Genomic DNA, 22,643 nt, shown 5'->3' with positions numbered 1-22,643 from the left:
CGCCGGCCCGGAAGGGGGGCGGGTGCCCCCGCCGCCCCGCGCCAGCCGGGGAGCCGCCGCCGGGCAGAGGGTGCGCCCCCACGCGCGTCCCGCCCGCGGGGCGTGAGGGGGGCATCGGCCCGGGACACCCCCCACCCCCCCCGCCCCCGGCCAGCCCCCTCCCGCGGCGAGGGCAGCCGCGGGGCTGAGGCGGTGGGGCCCGGCCCTTCTCCGGGGGAGGAGGAGGCCGGGCCCGGCCTGGCGGCCCTCGGCCCCCGCCTCACCTGGCGGTGGCGGGGCGGCCGCGCCCCGGGCGGCGCCGGGCTCCCGGGGCTGTTACCGCGCGGGACGAAGCGGGGGCTGGGGGTGAGGGGCGGTGGGGGGCAGGGATGGGGGCAGGGATGGAGGCCGGTCGGCGCGGGCCGGGCCGCCTGACGCACTTTCTCCCGATTCCGCAGAGATTTCACTGGCTTGGGAGCCTCCCCCTGCATTTGTGCGTCGTGGATTTGGAAAGCTGGTTCATAAAGGGACGAGACGTCTAGAGAAAGTAGATAAAACGGGTGAGGGAAGGGGGGATAACACTGCCGGGAAAACGGCTTCAAGAAGCACGCCTTTTAAATACAGAAAAGTTACACAAAACTTTTGTCACTAACCACATAGCAACATCGACGTGAACGTGTAGCCGTTCAGAGCGGGTGATCGAGCACATCCTTCCTTGTAGGAAAACTAGGCAATTTCTACCTGAATTCATGCAGGGAGAAGGCCACCTCCATTATAAAACTGGAGAACAGCCAGGTTTATAACTAGTTAGTAAATAAGCTTCCACCAAAACGGTGATACAGAGCGTGCACATGTCGCTTGCAGGGATCCACAATCAAGTAGGCAAAAGTCTGTTCGTGGCTTTCGCTTGAAGGGTAACACAGGCCATTATCATCCTGGGAGGAAGTGAAAAAAACCAAACCGGTATTAGTGACAAGATGGATACCCATGAGAGAATTCATAACATCGGAATGAAATGCATCATTTTGTTCCAATTGTAACAGTTTATTTCATGGCAAAATAGAATAAATACACCATAGTTTATTTAAGCAGCATTATGTCTCCAGGAGGATCCTGACACTACAAAATGCACAGTACTTCTGTCTGAATAGTTCCAATAACCTTGAGGTAAATGTAATATTAATATAAAATGTAAAATTAAACATGTAAGCATGTGTTTACACAATTAGAGCCTAAAATACAGATGATTAAATAGACAACGGTCCAATCATGTTTCCTTTGAAACAAAACAATTCAGGGACTCTGTATTAATACATAAAGCTGTTGTATCAGTAATTCTTTTTCACTTAACATTTGCTAATGCATCTGTTCAGTTTCCAATGTTTGCATTTAAGGAAAACCCTCGTTACAGCTCTTACTAACAACTTCAAACTGTTACTGAAAACATTTTGTGTGCCAGTCCTCAGAAGGGGTTTGAAGGGAGTCTAGGCACCTAGCTCCAAAATCCTCATTCTGAAAAAACATGTTCAGCTGACAACCAACGCAAGAACTGGGCTCTTCAATTTAACATCCTACGTCTGCCCATGTCCATAAAAGCTTCAGTGTTGACAGGGCAGCACAGCTTGACACACGCTTCAAATCCAGTAGGGATCCAGAAACTAGATGGGGGGATTTTTGGAGGGTTGATTTTTTTTTTATTCATTCAGTCTGGTAATTGAACATTTAAAAGATCAACAAATATGTAGCTGGCGCTGCCTTTCTTTTAAAACATGTAACAGTTTCCTCCTGCTCCCCCACACCTTTATACAACAGTTGAAGAGGTGTAGGGTCTGTTCCACTTTTTTGCCTGAGGGAAATTGCTATCTTGCATATATTGTCCATTTTCTCCAGGAAAATTTTAAACTCCCGAACTACAGACTATTCCAGATTAGAGGCACATCTCTCACATTCTTTCGTTGAAGCTATCTTCCTTTGCATACAATAATCCATCTTTTTTTGGACCAAGGAAACATGAAAACTGTAAACTCTCTCAGTGGTTGAGGCAGTCAGCTTAGAAGGAAAAGGTCTGGGTTCCAATTTCTGCTCCAAGGACCATTTCTGAATTTTATCCAGTAGCTGTTACTGGCACCCCAATTTCTCTCCTGTTATTTCACAGAGGATGAACCCCCTACTGTATGTTCCAGTGTCTTCCTTTGGGGGATTAGTCAAGACCATAAATCTTAAATTAAGATAAGCACCACCATAAAAGCATTGTTTAAGGCAGGTAGAGATTTGATAATGTTTATTCACAGCATTTTCCTATGGCAGTCAAATGTCGCAAGCTAAAAATAGCATTCTATTTTTAAGCAACGCAGCATGCAAGCTCTGTAGCTCCAATTTTAAGATGCATAGCTCTCTTCAGGTGTTTTTTAGGGATACATGTGTATCAAACACTGGATTCTCGATTGCAGGAAGGAGAGCAAGCTTTAAGATTTTACAGTACTCAGCATCATAATGCCTTTGGAGTTTGATCCAAAAATAACCTAAGCTCATGCATGAAACCAAAAAAAAACAAGAGAAAACCAACATCAAGATGTGATTGCTCGTTAAACTGTTTTCCCATTGCTACTGAAGATCCCACTCCTGCAGTCCTTATGGAACTGACCAATGTCAGTTGAGGTTTTGACTGTTTAAAGGCAGTGTTAGCACACTAAAAATTTGTTCAACAACTCAAGAACAAAACTGAGTTAAGTTCTGGTGATGAGGCATTTCAAGAAACTCCAGAATATACCAAACCTGGTATCAGGAAAATAATAAATATAATCTAATTAAATGAAAAAGGTTCTTAAACTTATTTTAAGTAGTAAAAGAGGTCGTAAAACCCCTAAAATACTTGCGCATAAAGGCTCTGGAATTTACACAGACTTACTCTGGTTTTTAGAGCAATAGGGTGCATGAACCCGAATTAAGAATCATACCAATTCCATGTGCAGTGTGGACTTCGGTTCAGACATGCAGGGGTGTAATGATTGATTTACTGATGTTAGAGTAGGATCATTTTGGTTTTTCTTTATAGGAACACAGATAATCAGCTGATGATTTAAGAGTGCATATGCATAGCATAATACAGAAATAAAAATACTGCTGAACTGCTCTCAAAACTGCATCATTTAATCAACAAATTTTTTTTAGATATATTTTGAATAAACTGTGCATTACACTGATTCTGAACACTGCCATAATTTGGGTTCAGGTAAAGAAAGTTCTAAAATACCAGTTAGCATCCAAATACTTCAGCTGTAACAACATTTCATTATATGCAAGCCCCAAAGCTCTCAAGGGTATTTGGAGTTCAACAGAGTACTTGGTCACAAGATTTAAAAGTATTTCTCTTGTGATGCCCAGGTGTATCGAGTCTTGATGCTAAACAGATCTACAGACATTTATAACTACACCTTAATACTTTGAAATATTTACCTCTCTAATAGTGTGCTTTTTAAGATATTGTTTCCAAAACAAGGGCTTCTTAGCCACAGCTTAAAAACCAAGTAAAAAGGAAGGGATGGTGTCAGGATGGTGTTACATAAAGTTCTTAATTCCTGGTTCCATTTGTACTTGTGTAAATATACAAGTGTATTTATTTGTCCATTTATTAATCCAGCTTGCAAAAATGTGTGTTCTTCTAGCTTCTCAGCTGCTCTTCAAGTCACTTTTACCAGAACAGCTTTTTTTTTTTATATCAGGCTAAGAAGGTATGTCCATTTCTTTCAGATACAAACCAAGAAAACATGGCTTAAAAATTGTCAGCTCAACATGGAGATTATAGCAACACACTCTACAGTTATTTACCAAATGAACTCAGAAACTAAATCTACTGCAGAAGTGTAGTTATCTCCTTGAGAAACTTTTCATCACAAGCACATTTGTGGTCCAGTAGGTGCCCTTCCTGTAATGTCCAAGTAGAGTTTAAAGAGTTTTGATCCCCATAGGCATCAAACAATCCAGACATACCCGTTTAAGCCTTTCTCTATTCTAAGAGAAAATTCTTCAGGATGTTCTTTAATGGAAACCAGAATGTCAGAATTCTCCTTCACCTCACAAATTTTCAGAATGTGCAGTAAAGCCCAATTTTCCCCCAAGACTACAGGGAGGATAGCCTGCTCTGTATTTACACTGGATTTTCTTTTGTCCATCCACTTCTTTGTTTTCAAAAAGTTGCCGAAGTTTGTCTTTTTTTTTTTTTTCTCTTTTTTTAATACTGATTATATTTAATGTATGGCAAAGACATTTAGGGGAGCTCTTAAATATCATGCATCTACCTAAACATAGAAAGCTGCAAAGTTCACATCAATACATTTGATTCAGAGATGGGGAGGAAACACTGATAACAGAAGAACATCAAGTTATCAGGGTTTTGGTTTTTTATTTTATTTTTATTACAGTCTGCAGCCTAGTAGAAAGGTAAATTTTGATACACCCATAAAGTGCTTATTTTCAAAAACCTTTCAAAAGCCTTTTATGAATCCTTAAAGTCTTATGAAGCCTTAAAAGATGATGACCCACAGATGAGCAACTGGGCTATTGGCAACTTACAGGGAAGTTTGTGCAGTCTGAAATGACATCAGCTAGTTCTTTTGAAAGTGGGTACATTATCTGACATTTAATTATTACGTATTCTGGTTACTCAAGAAGAATTTGGAGTAGTTCATCCTACTGTAACAATTAAATGACAGATATGCTGAATCTAGTAAACATGCAGCCAGTTCTCAAACTTATCTTGATGGTAAATGTATGATTTTGCAAGAGAAACAGATAGGAATGAGACTTGACAAGGGAGGGGAAAAGAGGTTAGCAGTCATCTCACCACCCCAGCCTTTTAGTATACTAAACTTCCTTGCAGTCTTTACAGAACCAGATGCAATACAATCTATTCAGAAAGCTCTAGCAACATTTCTAAAAACAGAACTATGCAAAGTCAAGAGTGGATTCTTAATCCTTACTGCTATCTCAAGTAGATCTAAACCCAGAATTACTCAGACCTAAAGATATGTTTTTTTCATAAACTAGTTTCTGGATGACTATTATGACTTTAAGTGTAATCCAGTAAACCTATTTTTAGTGAGCTACCAAATAAAACTTTAGTTGGTGGTTATTGATGAAGAGTTAGTAAAGAGGACAAGAAAGCAGTATGAGATCAGGGAAAGAGTTCATGAATAAAAAATGACAACAACTATGGAAAAATAACCCTATCAAATGGAATATTATGCTTTCTTTGTGTAAATGTCAATTCATTATTTTCATGTTATGCATGTTACTTCCAGTAAAATCCTGTACCAAAAAATTATTAATACTTACAAATGCAGACACTCTGAAGACTGTAGAAATAATACGTATTTCTTTTGTTTCAGGATTCTTTTGAACACTGAAATACAGGGGAATAATACAGACTTAATACGTACAGTAAGCACTGATTATTAGATTCCTTCATTTAATAAATACATTTTTAACATATGCACTTTGTTCTCACTCAAATTTGATCAATTTCAAATTAATAGTTAAAATTCAACTCATGTCACCTTGACTGTGAAAAGGTACATTGACCATTGTTCGATAACGTGGATATTATGACATTTGAATGAAAACTATTGAACGTATCTAGTCATCTGAGTTGGTTTCACTGTTTTCAGCTACTAAATCACAGCAGTATTACCCAGGTCTAGATGACTCCAATATAAAGTTTGCATTTTGATAGCTATGAAAAGTTATTCAGCTAAACATTTTGTAAAAATCTTTTCACATATTCTTTGAGAAAAAAACTTGCAAAGTGAACTGCATCTTAATACCGACTACAAGTAGCAGCAGCAGTACTGGTGAAGAAATGCAGACTTTAGCTCATTCTTAATTAATATATAACTATAGTTTAGGTTTATTTTTCCTCCTTTGGAATGTTGTATATAGAGACAGCTATGCAACTGAGGATGGTATTAGTTCTGAATTCTTATATTCCTAGACTGTGTTTGTTGTGAAGACTGCCATTTCTTCCATCACAATTACTAATAACACTAAGATATTATTGTAAAGCATCCAGGCATCTCAACATATTTTAAATTTAAGTATTTTTAAACGTGTCATTTTTCCTCAGGTGTGCTCTAAGTGATGCTTACATTTTGTCATAAATTAGATCATGTAACTTCTATTAATTTATCTAATTTCACAGACTCCTATTTACATTAACTCACTGTGGAGCAGTTGAGCCTTATAAATTCCATACTTATACAGTTCCAAGAAATGCATAGCTCAAAACCTGCCTCGTCATAAACAGGTTCAGTTCCCGGGAAAGGTCCCAATATAGCCAAGTTGCTAGAGGGTGTGTGTGAAACACAGCCCAGTTGTACACCGCACCAGCTCCAAGCTGTCTGTGACAGCAGTCCCCTATTACGACTGCTTTCAGAAAGCTTCTTTTTATAAGAACAAACAAACCTCAAATCAACCAGTATCACCTTTGTTGATTCAATCTCTCCAACTAATAAAAGAAATTGACTCTCTGATTAATTGATTTCATCTGTAGAGTAGTGACACAGTCATGTATGAATTAAGCCTATGCTGTGAAGTTGATCTTTCCTGTGGTGAGTCAGTAACGAGGCTTTCTCAGAATTTTTTGTTGCAACTGACATGTTGATATAGTCAACAGTGGATTAAGACGGCATTGCTGAAACTGGTACTGACCCCAGTTGTCTGCCTTACCACCCCTCTAGAGATTACTGCCTTCCCAGCAGGGACAGCTCAACTGGTTCATGACTCAGCTTCTGAACCACTGCAGTTTACAGACCAGCATATTCAGATAAACTAACATGGATGTCAGTTTATGCTAACATACCGGGCTGTAAACTGCAGCAGTTCAGAAACTGTTTAACCATCTCTGCTGAAAGAGTGACAACTTTCAGAACAAGGTATAGAGGGTTAGTGGGGTTAGCACTTTCTACCATATATCACCACCTCCAAAAGCTACAGTTCTATTTAAGTTACTCTGGCTTCATATTCTTGTGTCTGAAAATAATGCTTTCCATTTCTGGTTTCTTAACTTTTGTTATATATATCTAGGATACCAAAGTAAGGGGTGACAGAGAGTAAGTCTTCCTATTTATTCCACTGCCTTGAGAAATTTTCCCCTTGTGGTTAGCTTCCTGTAAGTCATTTTTCAGACTGAGTGTTTATTTCTAGTACATTATTTTGCCTTAAAAATTAACCAAAGTATCTGCCAAAATCAGATGAGGTTCTTCCCGTGCTGACTTGAAAGAAACCAGGAGGTTGCTTTGACAAGCTCGTTTGCTATTTCTTTTTTTTTTCCTAAAAGGTTTTAGAAAAAACTACCTTGTCTTCTTGAAGAGAGTAGTATTTTCTTAAAAATAGTCTTAATACCCCCTTTGTTCTTTCAAATTGTTAACTTCTAAACTATTCATTGAATATGGTAGTTCCTTCATCATTTTAATGTGCATCTATTCTCTCTTTATGAAGAGCAAACTTCCTCATTGACTCTCAATTCACTTTGGGTTCTATTTATATCCTAACCTTACTGGCAATATGGTATTAGGCTTTCCAAAGGTTAAAAGAACAACTCAATGCTTTCACATAAATTCATTCATTATGGGGGAAAGGGCATGGAGATGGCACAGAAGGAACGAGAAGAGAACTATGACTACAAGATACTACAGCAGCTGTCACCATGGAGAGACAAAAATCAGCAAAATCAGGGGTTAAGTACAGAAGACAAGATTTATCAACAAAGATTCATAGATTATACTTTAATTAACAAGTTTTGTAAAGTCATGTAAATGTATTCTTTAACTAAACCAAAAATACTACAACAAGGATTTTGAAATTATTTAGGTTACACAGGATACGATGCTTAACGCTAAAATTTTGGATGGATTCAACTGGTCACAGACTAATTACTGCTGGATTAGTAACAGACAAGTTGTGCATTAATTCGTTAGGAAGTAATTATTACTCTTTTTACAAAGGAGAAAGTGTCTGCCATGTAATAGTTGTATTTGGAAGTCCCTAGCTGTGCTTGTAAAATACCTAGAGCAGTTAATTTCAAAAGATTATCGCATTCTCTCATAATAAAGCAATATACATGGAAATGCTTTAATAAAATGAAATCTCAAACCTTTTGACACTATTTTGAATGCTTGTGCCTTGGAGTTAGAACTCAGGAGAGGCCAGAAGAAAGGCTGTAAGAAAGAGAAGTGGGGAAAAGCTCATAATAGGTCTGCCTCTCCAGGCACTAGAGACACTTTTGTGGAACTTTTCATGCCAAGGCTCTTTTCCGTAAGAAAAACTGTTCCAGGACCAAACAGTGGTGGTTTATACCTCTATAAGCATATCATGATTAGACTGAGTTCATCTGGGGGGGCTAATTTTTCAATGCACATCAGCTAACAGCTAATAATTATTGTACCATCCATTTGTTTTTCACTAAGCCTTCTGAGCCCTCAAGACATAAAAATTAAAGCTTAAGAGTACAGTTTACAGAATTTTTTAATACTACGAAAAGTTTTTAATATCACTTTACAAAGACTAAAACGTATCCAATGTGACTGCAATCCAAGATGAAAAGAAACCAGATGGAGGATAGCAGTCTAGAAAAGAAGAATTTAAAGAATAGTTGGTATTCAACAGGAATTTGAAGGTGAACCGTTTGGTAAACAGAATTTAAGAGACCACTACTGTCATTAGCAATTGTTTACTGAAAATAAGAGGCTGTAAGAAATTAATTTTCATTGCTTTATTTTCTGGTGTAATTTGTGCAAAAAATGAAGTAACACAGTGCACAGCATGGACTAGAAGTTAGAAATTAAGTCAAGACTGTGGCATGAGTGTCCCTCTTCAGAGCTGCATTGCTTATCCTTTCACTGGCTTTTTCTCTCTTAAGATGGTGGTAACAAAACAGCAACAGCATTTTGGATAAACTGGGGGCAGGGGGAAATGAGACAAAGCAGGAGACAATGATGATTGTGAATGGGGAGGGAAAGGCTGAAATGTCAAGATCAAAAGCGACAGAGAACTTAATATCAAAGGAGCAAGAAAAAAGATTTAGTTAAATTGTGAGTTTCTTTTTCAACTGCTAGTCAGTGTTAACGCCAGCTCCACTGGCAGTGAGAAACCAGCAGACATTTACAGGCACAGAAATGGAGACACACATGGTAGATAAATATTGAACATCAGTTATGTCACATGAACCCAGTAGATGTACTTCAAAATTTTGGAAGATAGAAAGCAAGCTGCCAACTGGAAAAAAAAACAAAACAAAACAAACACCAAAAAACAGAGGAATGGAGCTTGAAAGGTTTTCTCCTGATATTGTACAAAGGGCCAACAGGGAGCAGGTTGAGGGTATAGAAAAAGCAAACCTTGAAAGCAGGATGAAATTGTGGGGAAGATTTTGGCAGATGCTTTTATTTTTTAAGTAACAAGAACTACTTGACATCCTTATTGAATTTTACAGCAGGAAAAGGAAAAAGAAGGGGAAGAGGTTTAAGGAGATAGCAAGGTAAAGAAAAGGGGTGGCTTAGAACAAAACTTGAACGTGTTTAGGAGAAAACAACTCAACAGCAAAGGGAAACAATAAAGTGAAGGAACTGATTGGATTTGTGCTTTGTCCTAGGTCAATTCAACAATGCAAGAGCAGAAACAGCTGTAGTCAATGCAGAGTCAACTAACACCAAGGATTAGAGTAACAAACAGCTTGTTTCAAGTGCAGAGTGAATGATTTAAAAGAAAAGGGAGGGTAGAGCTGAAGCACTGATGGATCCTTTTATGACATATTCTGTATTTCTGAAGAACCCACTTGATTTCCATCTATGTATGATATGAAAATATCAAAACTAATCACACTAATAAGAAAGCTCTGGTGACTAATCACAGTATTCAAATTAACACATGCAGCAATCTAAGTTCATTTTTTCTAAAAAATCTTCTTGGAATATTGATAATGCTCAATTTCTCTGTTTCAGTGGTTTCTCTAAAAGTATCAACTATTCTACTGCTACTTTAATCATTTATTTTAGATGACGCTGGGAAACAGCACGTGACTAAATTAACTTGCACCCTGAAAAGTACTGATCATTAGAAAATCTGAAAGCTTCTTGTAAGTTATTAAAGATTTGTAAGCTTCTTTGGTTAAGTATTACAAAAAATTCCAAAACCCAGCCAAATATTTTGGTTTAAATATTTTGTTTGGATACAGCAATCTATACACAAGTGCTACAGAAGTAATGAAATATTCAGGTGATTAAGAATCACTGGGTCTAATCCTTTCACTGTATCTTTGTTCAGACATATAAATTTTACTCTTAAGTTTATCCAAAGATATTTTAAGAACAGACTTAATGGCAAATACATCTTACACGTTTTTTTTCCTAATATGCTTGTGTATAATCTTAAAATAGGAGATTAAATAACAATTGGTCATCACACCATTCCAAACAGAGTTGAGAAGGAAGAAAAATATCAGTTCCTACTTTAAGCAATTTGAAGCCTTTGCAGTGTACATTGTAGTGCATTACTTAGTATCCACATGATCAGAGCTCTTGTACTACCTCTCATTTCAGAGGTCTGCAATTGTTTTCCATTGTTCAGGTTCATATTGTTCTTCATACTATCCCACAAATACTTTTATGAGTGGCAAAGTATAATATAATATAAAATTTTAGTAATATCATTGACGATCTTCATATTCCCATTAGCTTAGCTAGGATGAGTCTTTGCATAAATGATAAATACATTCCATTTCCCACTAACCAGGAAATAAGAAATTTTGTCAATTGGAGAAGTCAGCATATGGATATATCAAAACAGGGCAAAAAATTGCCTTTTTTTCTGAATTTGAACCTCTGATCAATCACCTCTATTCTCAAGAAAAAAAAATACATAAAATTCCAAACAATTCCATACACCAGACCTGGCAAAAAATGTGTGTAAGTCCACTGTGTCATGTCAACAGCCAGACTCTATCACCCTTAGCTTTACGCTGCGAGAAGTGTATTTGTGGGATTAAGAATGCCAAAATCCAACTGTATTTTAAAAAAATAATAATCAGCTGGAATAAAATACATACAGAACCAAAAATTTCAACTAAAGTATTTCAATTTTTAAATCCTAAGCCAAAAGCAGCTTGAAAGTAGTCCAAGACTACACATCCAAGACTTAATTGTTGATATTTTATCAATGGCAGTGGGAACACAATCTGGTTCCAGTGCCATGCCATGTTTTCAGTAGACAATTACAGAAACAAAAATCTTTAAAATGGGAGTGAATTATAAAACATCAATGTCCATATATGTAATATAAAAAAAGTTTTTATGTGGGACAGATGCCATTAAAATTGCATATAATTTGCCATTGAACTACTACCATTGTTACACGGTATTTTGATATTGAAGAAAAATAAGCTTGCAAATTGATTAAATAACAGCCCCATTTTTGAAGCAGTAATGCACAATAAATTTACACAAATCGACACAAAGTATCGGTGCACAGCACATACATATACAATTGTATAAAACAGAAAACACTTACCTCACCAAGTCTTTATATAAAGCTTTTGTAGTTTCTAAGTATGGACCAACTACATCTTCAAACTGGCAAAGAGTTCCTCCAATGCAAAGATGCTTAAAAAGACAGAACAGAAATTCCTCGCGATCCAATTGACTGAATAAGTCATAACGGTCTGAATCTTCCAGAAGCAAGACCTTGTGGAACAAGAAAATAACAAAGAAGTCAAATAGATGAAAATTTCTTATTTGAGATTAAGTTTATAAACAATGCAACTACTTTGCTGTATGTCACATGGAGTTTATGTCCATATAAAATAGAGGAACTAGGGATGGAAATAAATAAGTACTTCACCCTAAATCCTTCTTCCAATGATGCAATTATGTTCAAAATTTATAGATACAATATAAAGCAGAATCACTGTCAGATTTGTGCCCACAAGACACAAGGGGAGATTTTTCAAGAGTCTTGTTATTCACTGGTTAATTGCTCATCATGCTAATGAAACAATCAATAATCTGAAAATAAATCTAGCTATATTTGGTATGTCGATCACTGCCAATTAGTTCATCTTTGGTACCTTTACCTACGTTTGCTTTTTTACTCTAAGTTTACATGGTTATCTCACATTTGTAAAGGAATCCCAAGGATCTCCCAGAGGAGATCACTCAAACTCACATCATTCTTTACTGCAGACTCTAGTGAGCCTTTATCTCTAGCCTGGAAAAACCAGACATGCTATGCAGCTGCCTCCATGCGTCTCACCTGCTTTTTGCTGCAATATTATGTGAACACAGAGGACTTGCTACATTAGTCCCAACACTGCACACTGTAAGGGTGGACAGGAATTGTAACTCAGTATGGCTACAAGACATTTGAGTCACATCAGCCAAACTGCAGATGCTAACCCAGGCAAACTGGTCAAAGCTAGACATTAGCTTACTGCTCTCTGGACCTCTTTACAACATCATTACACAGCCTGAGTAAAAAGGGGTCAGGGAAGGAAGAGAAGACGTGGCAGATAGGAAAGACACATGGAGTTTTGCAGCTGAGGGCCACCCTCTGATGCCAGGAGATAGACAGTTTGCTGCCCCCTACAGTCTACCGTCCTAGGGCGCTGACTAATCTGAAGTTTTGACGTCGTTCCTGGAAGATTTTGACTCTTAATTCTTTCTGCCATCTTAGGTCTTACAAGTAGGAATCACGTTCATTTCAAACAAATGTGAATCCTTCAACTTGCAAATGCAGACACACACATCCCTTCCAAGGGAAGGAAAATGGAAAGAGACTGAAACTCCAATGATTTCTTATTTTAAATGTTGCCTCTAACTTTCCTGCATCCAATATACTTAATTTTCAGAAAACATTTCACACATACCCAACTTATAAATAAATACATAGTATTTTGAACTGCTAGGCTACAAACCACATCTGAAATTCAAACATGAGCTTGAGTTCTCTCCTTTTCCCAGAACTTTACAAGACAGACCAGTATTTCAGGCCACATCCTGTAACCAGTGTCACTGGTTCAAATACATTGCCTTCAAAGGATTTGCCAAGTGCAAATAAGTGCAACTCTATAATTATTAAGTACTTATGTTGATTATATATACAAGGAAGAGCAAAATCCAGTTCTCCCACGCTATACTTTGCTAATGCTAAACAAACATAAAAGTAAAAAAAAAGTTTTAGCTTATGAAGGCAAAAGAAATACTTCCAGTGAAGACATATGTTGATTAAGAAGGTTCCACTGTTAGAGAGATTCTTTTTCAGAATAATCTGCTCTCTGACACCTCCACTGGAGTATAACAAACAGTTTTTACCTTGCAGGCCTGTTCAGGAGTTATATTTAGTCCTTTTCCAGTGTTACACCGAAAAATAATTTCCCTTTCCATAGTTTCCTCTCCTTTGTTTCAGTGAAAATACATGAAGATGACTTTCCTTAAATGCCTTCACATATGATATGGTCAGCATTCCTGGCCAGGAATACTTCAGGATGTAGCTATTGAGTACATTCAATTTCATCAACTACCTGGAAGGCTGGGTGAACCCACAGCTTTGAGTATCTTGGGACCTTTCCATTGGCACCACTTGTTTTCCCCTCCTAGGCAAATGAGTAGCTGCATTTCCCCCCCTCACCCCCCCCAAGCACTGACTACTTGAGACAAGGGTGGGTAGAAGAAGGTTTTGCCTTTTTCTCCCACCTAAAAAGGAAAGAGGGCCCACCTGGAAAACAGCCATTGCTTTCACACATTCAGGCACTGCAGTGCCTCGGTCATTTCTATCACATGGCTATCAACGCCCATTTTTACCAGGGAAAGTATGTATTGTCAGAAAAAAAAACCAAACTGAAAAATGTGTCCTTACGGTACCTAATAGAGTATGAAAAATTATAATTATTCATTGCTATACTGACCTTCCTTAATTCATCAGAGATGAGAATATCATTGTAATAGTCATCATAACATTTCACAATATCTCCAGTTTCTCTAACAACTCCTTCAGAGTATAGCCGATCAAAAAATGACATGGAAATCTGTGTACAGGGCACCACTGTTGCTTCAACTTTTGTCACTTTGGAACCTGGAATATATAGGAAGGCTTCACTCCAAGTCTCTTGCAATAAATAAAATAGGAGAATTTCCATGTACTAATGGTTTTACAGTAATTCGTAATTTGATACAGTGTGGAAATAATCAACTTCTCTAAATGGTTGTGTGTGGCATATTCTTTAAAAAAAATACAGTATGTATGACTCAATCACACAGTCCCTCAAAAAACAAAGAAAGCTAAGAAAGAAACAAGCGTAAGGAAAACATTAAATTCATCCGAATGCTGCCTTCCATTAAGGCTCATGTGTCTGTTCCCCCTGTTGGTAATACTATCAACCAAAACAAGTCATAGATGAACCACCATGTGAACTCAACATCACATTAGATCACACCCTTAGAAAATCATATTCCACAGCTTAAGCCTTCAAGAATCTGAGGACAAATACCAAATTTGGCGTGATGAAGTACGGAAGTCAATACTGCTAACAGCACCCCACAAAGTAAAAACCAAAATGAACATAGCCCTGACTAATTTTTGGTTTGTTATGTATTATATCTGAACATTTTGAAAAGTTATTTTGTAGCTACTGTAAGCTTTATTAACCAGCTATTTCAGAAGACGAAAAAGGTACTACCAGTACTTCCTGTATGAATCTGGAGTATTATCTCTGTAATCATTAAGTGCAGAGTACATTTTTCTATAATTTTTCTGTTTTCTGTGCTTGCAAGTCATCCAAGGCTTGATCCTATTGCTCATAGACATCTAGCGCCATTTGAGATGTCCTACAGTATTTTCCTTAATGAGGTATCAGTCCATAAGGGCACATATCTTCTCTATATACAGTGTTACATCTACAAATCTGTATGCGTAGTGTTGGATAACTTATGGCATCTCAAATAGCATTAGACTCCATGTTGAAGAAGCTTTGGACTCAGTCCAGTTCCATCTGCTCTCTATGGTCCCGGTATTCAGACCAAATGTTAGAACATATTCTCTACTCATCTCCAAGTCCCCCTGAACACCCTTCAAAGTGCTTCTAAAGAGGAGAGGGGAGGAGAGCACGAGTGAGCATGAGCACAAGTTAGCATGCAACACAAAGGCAATGCGTCTCAGCAGAGATAATATTCGCAGCATTCCACCTTTCCATGAGTTTACTCTTATCTTTTCTCCTCTGTAGGTTCCCTTGATAGGAGACTGGTCAACAACATCACAATATCAAAAGGCTTTTGACCATACAATTAAAGATAAAATTAAGTAGTGTCCTGACAAATTGACCTAAAGGATCACTAAAGACTAGTATTTAGGAAATGTCCAAATTTCACTCTAGATGACAATATTTTAGGAACAGAAACATGCCAAAAAGGGATGTATGAACCATGATGCTTCCAAGAGCACCTATTTTCATCCTGATCCTAATCTTTGCAAGTGTACCATAACCTAAAATTTCTCTTGCCCCCACACTTCCAAAAAGTCCTTGGGATTTCTCCCATATATTATTACATGGAGCTTATTTATTCATAGGTTAAGCAGGACTGGCATTTTGGTATCTAAACCCAGGCAAACTGTACCATCTACCTGATCAACACTAAGAAAAAAATTAAAGAGAATTTACAAGTTGATGGCTTGAAAATATGTCTACTTAAGCTAAAAATACTGGCATGAAATTTTATTATTATTTTATTGGGCCAATGTGATGTAAAGAAAATCAGCTATAGAGAAAAGCTCGGCATTTAATTGCTTGGCTTCACAGCTACGGATATAGTTATGAAAAAGGGTACCTTTTATTAAAGAAGAAAGGTTTAGGACATTCTCCTACCTGTCCACATAATGACTATCAAAAAATAATCAAATTATGTAACCAAAATTACAAGTCAGAAAAAACATGACTTAAAGTCTCACAACCTAAGAAAAAAACCAAACTGATTTTTATTTATTTATTTATTTATTCATGCTTCCTCCCACCACCTCACCTCTAGACTCTTCTAACTTCTAATTCTCCAGCTTCCTTTCACAGGGATAGAATTTTTATTTTATAAGAGATTCAATAAGAGCTAAATCAGCCTCTAACATAGAAATTATTTTGTAAGGACCTATGAATCAAAACTGAGTCAAGACTAATAAAAATCAGATGTTAAATGACTTGAGAAAAAAGAGACATCTTATATTTTCCCAGTTATTGAACTCAAAGTGTAAGAAATTGAGCTATTTATAGGCCTTCGAATTGTTAGGATTTAATTGGGGGAGGGGCAGGAAAGGAGACACACTTCTGCTCTGAAACAAGATTTTATGAAAACTTTCTTCAGGAAAACAAAAACAAGAGCTTTGTAATCTATTCAGTAGTTCAGAAAAACAAACTATAAATGGAAAAGTTTAAATATACTGGAAGCTCCTATTCGCCATTTGAGAGGTGAGATTTGAAATTGGAGATTCAGAATTTCCTGGAAAAGAGTGACCAGTTTTAATAACACTGTAAAAGTGAGCAATAAAATAGGAAGAAGAAATGACTTGACAACTCTGCAAGTGGAAAACAAACAGCTGAGAAATACTGAAGCAGATTAAGCTTCTTATAACAGCTAGCTCTGGAATATCTATAAAGTGCTGCCAATATATTTTTAAACGAACACGTTGCATATCTAGTACGGGGCAGACAAACCCCAGACTAGGTATATTTAGAATTCCTCCAAAGTTTACGAAAAATTTTTACCTCAGGGAAACAGTTTGCAACTTACTATTTACAAAACAGTTTATATAGAACATACATAATGCAAGTTCAGTGCTCTGTACTAAAAAGATGGTATTTCAAAAGTAAAAGGTGCAGGTTGATGATTTATAGGTTCAAATGACATCTAAAATTTTTGCAAATGATAACCTGTAACAGTAGTCTAAAAAATTGCTGATTTAAGATTACCTTCCTGATTTTAAAACCCCATTCCAAAGACAGCAATCGTTAGAGCTTCAAGTACATATGGCGACTCAAGAATCTTTCTTAGCAAATACTAAATTTTTATTTACACAAAAAGACAGTAATCCTATCCCTTTGAAGATAACTTTTCAAGTGTTAATTGAGCTTAAACAGATACAGTCCTGCCTCCCCAAGACTGCTGACAGGTGCAAGGCCAGTAATGTGTCCAAGGAAAAACTACTGTTTAGTTTTCATTGCAGCTATTTAAAAATACAAGACTCAAGACTTAAGTTGGTATGCATCAAATTTGTTCCTTTTGGTGCTTCTATTTTAGAAATATGAGAGTAACAGATGAAGGGGGGGCTTAAAGTACATGACAGAACTATCAGGTACTCTGCCATGCAGCCAGGAAGCAGGGAAAAAATATCCCTACTATAACAGCCAAAAAAGTGTTGTGTGAGAATAGGTAATTAAGTATCTGTCTGATCAGATGAAGCTAGAGAATAGCCTTGTGTATTGTTTACCTAAAATGTTATATTTCAAGTAAGGTTAAAGCTGGAGTCCTTGAGACAATGTACTATTGTGGGATTCTACCAGGAATCCCAACACGTGGGAGATTGAGAAGAGAGGTACATGTTGCATTCCTTGGGGACCCCACGTTTTATGCCACCTTTTGATCTAACAGATGGAGACTGAGGATATTACAGTCTGATAATATTAAGGTGAGGATGAAAAGCAGTCAAGAGAAGAAAAAAATTAGATTAGACACAGGAAAAAACCAGTAATAAAGAACTTTTAGAAACAGATTTTAGGAAAAGGAGATAGACAAGTAACAGAGAAGAGGCAGAGATAAATATGAAAGTGAAACCACGCCCACTAAATTAAAAAGAAAAATAAATTCTTAGTGAGAAGGTAAAAGGGGACCACAGCCTGGAAAAAGACAAAAGGATTATGAAAACAAACTCTCGTAAAGTCATATTATATTCCTGTTTTATATAATGCTGACATCTTTCTGTGGGTCCATAAATACTTTCTGCCCAAGCTCATGGTGGGGAGGAGAAGGGAGGTTTCTAAGAACCTATCTAAACCCCACTTATATTATGCATCCAAAATATCTCCCCCCTGCAAAAAAACCCTAACATTTTTGTTTGCAAGAGAATAAATACAGTATTTGAATCAACCTAGATTATGTAATTTTCTTCCGATTTTCTAAAAAGCAAAATAAGCCCATTTCCAGTATTTTCTTTCAAGAACAGGAACTTGTTTTTAAAAGTATTACTCCACAGTGATAAGTAAATGGTATATCTGGATTAATATATCGGCATGTCTGAAGAAGAAAATACTAGAAGATTATTTTTTACCTTCTCCCACTCAAAGCTAGTTCTTACTATATTTTCAAAAAATGCACATGAAGACTAAGTACAGAAAAATGTGCCAACATTCCTCACCAAAAATAGGCAAAGAATGGGAAGATGAAATTTTGAGAGCAAATGGGGTATACCAGCTGTTCAGGATTTAGAAAGGGAACCCTTCCAGTCCTCAGAACAAAATGCATTACTGCTGTGCTGAGGAAGATTGAACAGAATCAGGACTTAAGCTGGGATAGTTGGCAAGTGACCCTCCGCTCTTAACACGAGGTATGTAACCTACTGACCTTCACTACAGGGACTGGCAAGTCACAGGCTAGACAGATAGCCTAAAAAAATTCTTGCCTAAAGCAGGAAAAGGTTTACCCATGGTTTGAAATATATTTATTTTCTTTTTGCTTGCCAGAGTGAAAAAGAGGTACCTGAAGGGGAACTTGAGATATTTTTTGCATCTTATATATTTCAATTGTTTTAACAGCCGGATACAGTGTTTGGAAAATGGATTTTGCTGACAAAAAGGTGGCAATGTCTAGTGTCATTGTATATAGTGGGGAAAACCTATGCCAATTCCAGAGAGTTGAAACGGAAAAGTTAGAAAATTCCCAAAGCTCCATTAAATATTTACACACAGTAAAGTATTTGCAGACAAACCAAAAGACCTGAGGACTTCGCATTACCCCCTTTTAAAATATTCCTATTAAGGAAAATCACTTTGGCAATATCAGAGTTCATATTATGCATAAAATCCCATTACATTATCACATACAATTTCCATGAAATTTTGTGTGTCATTTACATAATCAAAAATACAATTTCAAAGTGGTGCCATAAAATCATGTGCTGTTTGCTTTTGGCCATTCCCCTTTAGTGTCTCATTTCCATCTACAGACATAATCAAGTGTTATAAGCAGTTAACGATATGGCAACAAACTAGAAGTCAACCTTATGCCATGATTGCAACTAGAGCAACCTATCACATGGCTCTCTTTCTGCGCCTAGATCACTTTTGTTGTGCAGATAAGCATATTTACACAAGCTTGGGCGTGTGCTCTATCTAACCTTCTGCTCTCTCAACTTTAATTTGTAACAGAGCAATAATCTCAGATCTGTCCTAAGTAAGGTGGTTGTATCTGTAGAAGAGTGTCTTTCTCCAAATATTATCTGAATAAGGTAGTACTGTAATTCCACAGTTAATGCAGTCGATTATGTCTGGATACATGATCAGGTCAACTGGATGTCACAGAGTATTTAAAACCAATTCTAGTAGCTTGGTTTATGGACTGATGCAGGAGTCAAGGAAAAAATGTGGCAATTTAGTAACAAACTAGGTAAGAATCTTTTCTTATTATTTAGTAAAAGAAGGCATTCTTTAAGATATTTCAACCAGGTGAAGATACACATATATGAACTGTCGTTATTACAAAATGGTAAATTAGAGGAAAATAGTTACAACACAGACTTTTGTATTTAAGATTAATTTATTCTAAATTTACCCAATGTAGTCCATTGTCCTGAAGCTGAGAGCAACTTTAAACTGGAGTTCACGTTTTGATCATTAAAAAATGCCTATAGTATTCAAATAAGAGAATGCAAGTTAATGAAATGAAACATAAAATCATCATTTATAGTGCCTTGGATACTTTCAAAGCAAATTATAAGGATCCAATTAGTAAGTAGATTCTGTATCATCTTACAGTTTGGATACTAAATATCACACCACCAAATATATGTTTTTGTAACTTTGTGTAACCATTGTCTTTTATATTTTCAGGATATCTTCATGTACATATTTATATATGCAGTATTAAGGTTTTACAGTAAAGCACTTTTAGTCCAAGAGCACACAAAAAGATTCTATGCAATCCTTGGAGGTACAGAAAATGGAAGAAGAGATGAAACAATTCTATCTCTGCATGCAATGTTGTTGAAGTAAAAAATGAAATGCTAAGTATGATTGTAAAATTTACATTTTGTAGATAAACTTGAAGCTTGGAGAAGTGTAGATACACACAAAAATTATTAAACAGATACAGAAGAAATCCGTAAGTTATTGAAGGGATGGAGAAGATGTTCCACAGTAACATTGAAGTATTCAAACTTATTGATTTATCAATTAAAAAAAGGAGACATGCATAGTAATGTTGTTAGCTGACAAGTTTAAATGATAGATAAGCCAATTAAGAAAACCCACACTTATGTATATGCATACAAGCAGAGTGAATAATCATTGAAGAAGCTGCTAAGAAAATGATGGATTTTTCAGTCTCTGTATCACCAAATCTCTTTACTACCTCTCTGGGATACAGAGAGATCAGACTATATAATGCAATGGTCCCTTTGTTCTCAATTAATTCACAGCTCCTCAGAGTTCATCACTTCATAGTGATATTTTTACATTTTTAATTCAAAAGAGACAAGCATTGAGAGGGTAAATGCATATTTTGTAAACTTCAATCATTTGAAATATTCATCAGTGGGAGACGAAATATTGGTGTATTTCTGCGTGAATTTCTTTAAAATACAAAGAGGCTGAATTCTTTATCCAGGATAACAATATAAAGTAGACATACAACAAATCAAAGAGTTGTTTTTAAAACAACAGACATAAAAAACACACTGTTTTTAAAACCACAGATTATTATTTTTTTCTGTCTGCAAATAGATGAACAGATTTGACTTTGCAGACAACAAAAGTGGAGGACACAAAATCAGCAAGAGACTTGAGTCTCAAAAAGCTGAGAACTCCAAATTCCAGTATAAAGCAATGGTATCCAATAAATTTTAAAATCTTGTATTTTCAGATACATGGTGCATATGCATGTCTAATTGCACGGTATATTTACTGTGACAAAGCAGTAATAGCTGTGAGCAAGGGTACCAACTGCATGTACAGCGTTTAAAGTCTCCCCCTGGGTGGACTTCCCAACATTAAATGCAGTGGCCAAGATCAACATCCAGTTCAGATTCCCATTCTTGGGAATCTTGAATGACTAAATTGTTCCCTCTTAAAACAGGGTAACATTAGTACAAACTGAAATATTTTTACTGGACAATACAGTTAACCCACAAAGTAAGACTTGAGCACCACACCTAAATCACCTACTTTCAAGAAGACTAAGAAGGCAAATAGCGTGCTAACACTGCTACAATGTTTGACATTATGCAGTTTTCCAATAGCTATAATTTCATGGAAAAAAGTCAACTTAAAATATAAAGGACTTAGAACTACCATAACAAATTCATCCTTTTGATAGGGCTTAAACTGCTGGTCAAAACTGAACGCTTGTGCTGTGATCCTGCCTTGCATGGACCTGAAATGGAAAAATGAGATTAAATATTCTGCAGACATACTAGGTACTTATTCACTCTGCAAATTTGCCTAGGTACACTACATAAAGTCCTATTCTGACCAATAATTATACTTTTTTTCTTTTTCTTTTTCTCATTCTCACTTATAACCCCTTGGAGGGGTGGGGGAAGCACAACCGCTGCTCAAGCAGCATCAGAGCAACGCTGAGAAGCTGAAATACATCTTGCCTAACTCTGGAAAACAAGGATAAACGCCTTGCTCCTCAGAACAAGCGTTTTACGTGCCTGAAAAACACTGAGGAGACTTCCAAGTGGGCGGGGGCGGGGGGAGAGACACGGACCCACCGGCACTTCAGAGCGGGAGCCCTGAGGGCGCGGTGACGGCCCCAGCCCTCAGCACCGCCCGCCCTTTCCCCTCCCTCCCACCCGCCTCTCATCGCTCCCCGCCACCCCCAGCGAGGCGCCTCTCGCAGCGGGCTTTCCCCCTCCCACCATTTGAGGAGTCGGTCCCGGATGTCCCTGTCCTCCAGGCAGGGGAAAGCTTTCTGGGGCAGGGAGCGGAAAACGAAGCCCGCGGGGCAGCGCCGATCCCCGGCGGACATCTTCCAGCGCCGGCGGCGGCTCGACGGTTGCCGTGGAAACAGCCCCGCGCAGGCGGTGCTCTGCCGGCGCGCTCCCGCCGCGGCGCTCGGCCCCTCTCACAAGCGTTCCGCGCCCGATGGGGCCGTCGCTCACCCCTTCCCCGCGGGGGCGCACGACACGGCTGTCCCCCTTCTGACAGGATTTCTTTGATTTTTACCTATGAAATCCCCTAATTAAACATCAGTCTTCTCCCCCCTCCCCTCTGCTCCTGTCTCTGCACCGGGAAAACTCAGGCTTGCCAAAAGAGAGCCTAGCAGGCCAGCAGGCAAAGGCAGGGACTACCGTTGCTGGCTTAATCAATGCCACCCCCAATAACGTAATGCCAAAACAAATAATGAAAAGCGCAAAGTTATGAA

At 37.7% G+C, this 22,643-nt stretch overlaps 1 protein-coding gene across 1 annotated transcript; it reads right to left on the bottom strand.

Annotated features, from left to right (window-relative positions):
* Positions 1 to 736: 736 nt before the first annotated feature.
* Positions 737 to 22,247, bottom strand: CFAP300 (cilia and flagella associated protein 300). The gene is made up of 7 exons (XM_050914715.1): positions 22,138 to 22,247; positions 21,566 to 21,647; positions 19,830 to 19,902; positions 13,931 to 14,097; positions 11,539 to 11,711; positions 5,314 to 5,380; positions 737 to 914 (listed from the first exon to the last, which is right to left on the bottom strand). Exons 1-7 carry the CDS (start codon positions 22,245 to 22,247, stop codon positions 783 to 785), a joined length of 804 nt encoding a protein of 267 aa, XP_050770672.1. The 3' UTR covers positions 737 to 782.
* Positions 22,248 to 22,643: the final 396 nt, after the last annotated feature.

Source organism: Gymnogyps californianus, chromosome 1 (genome assembly GCF_018139145.2).
Source record: "Gymnogyps californianus isolate 813 chromosome 1, ASM1813914v2, whole genome shotgun sequence".
In the NCBI taxonomy this organism is placed as follows: Eukaryota; Metazoa; Chordata; class Aves; order Accipitriformes; family Cathartidae; genus Gymnogyps; species Gymnogyps californianus.
This window is presented reverse-complemented; position numbering and strand designations above follow the sequence as displayed.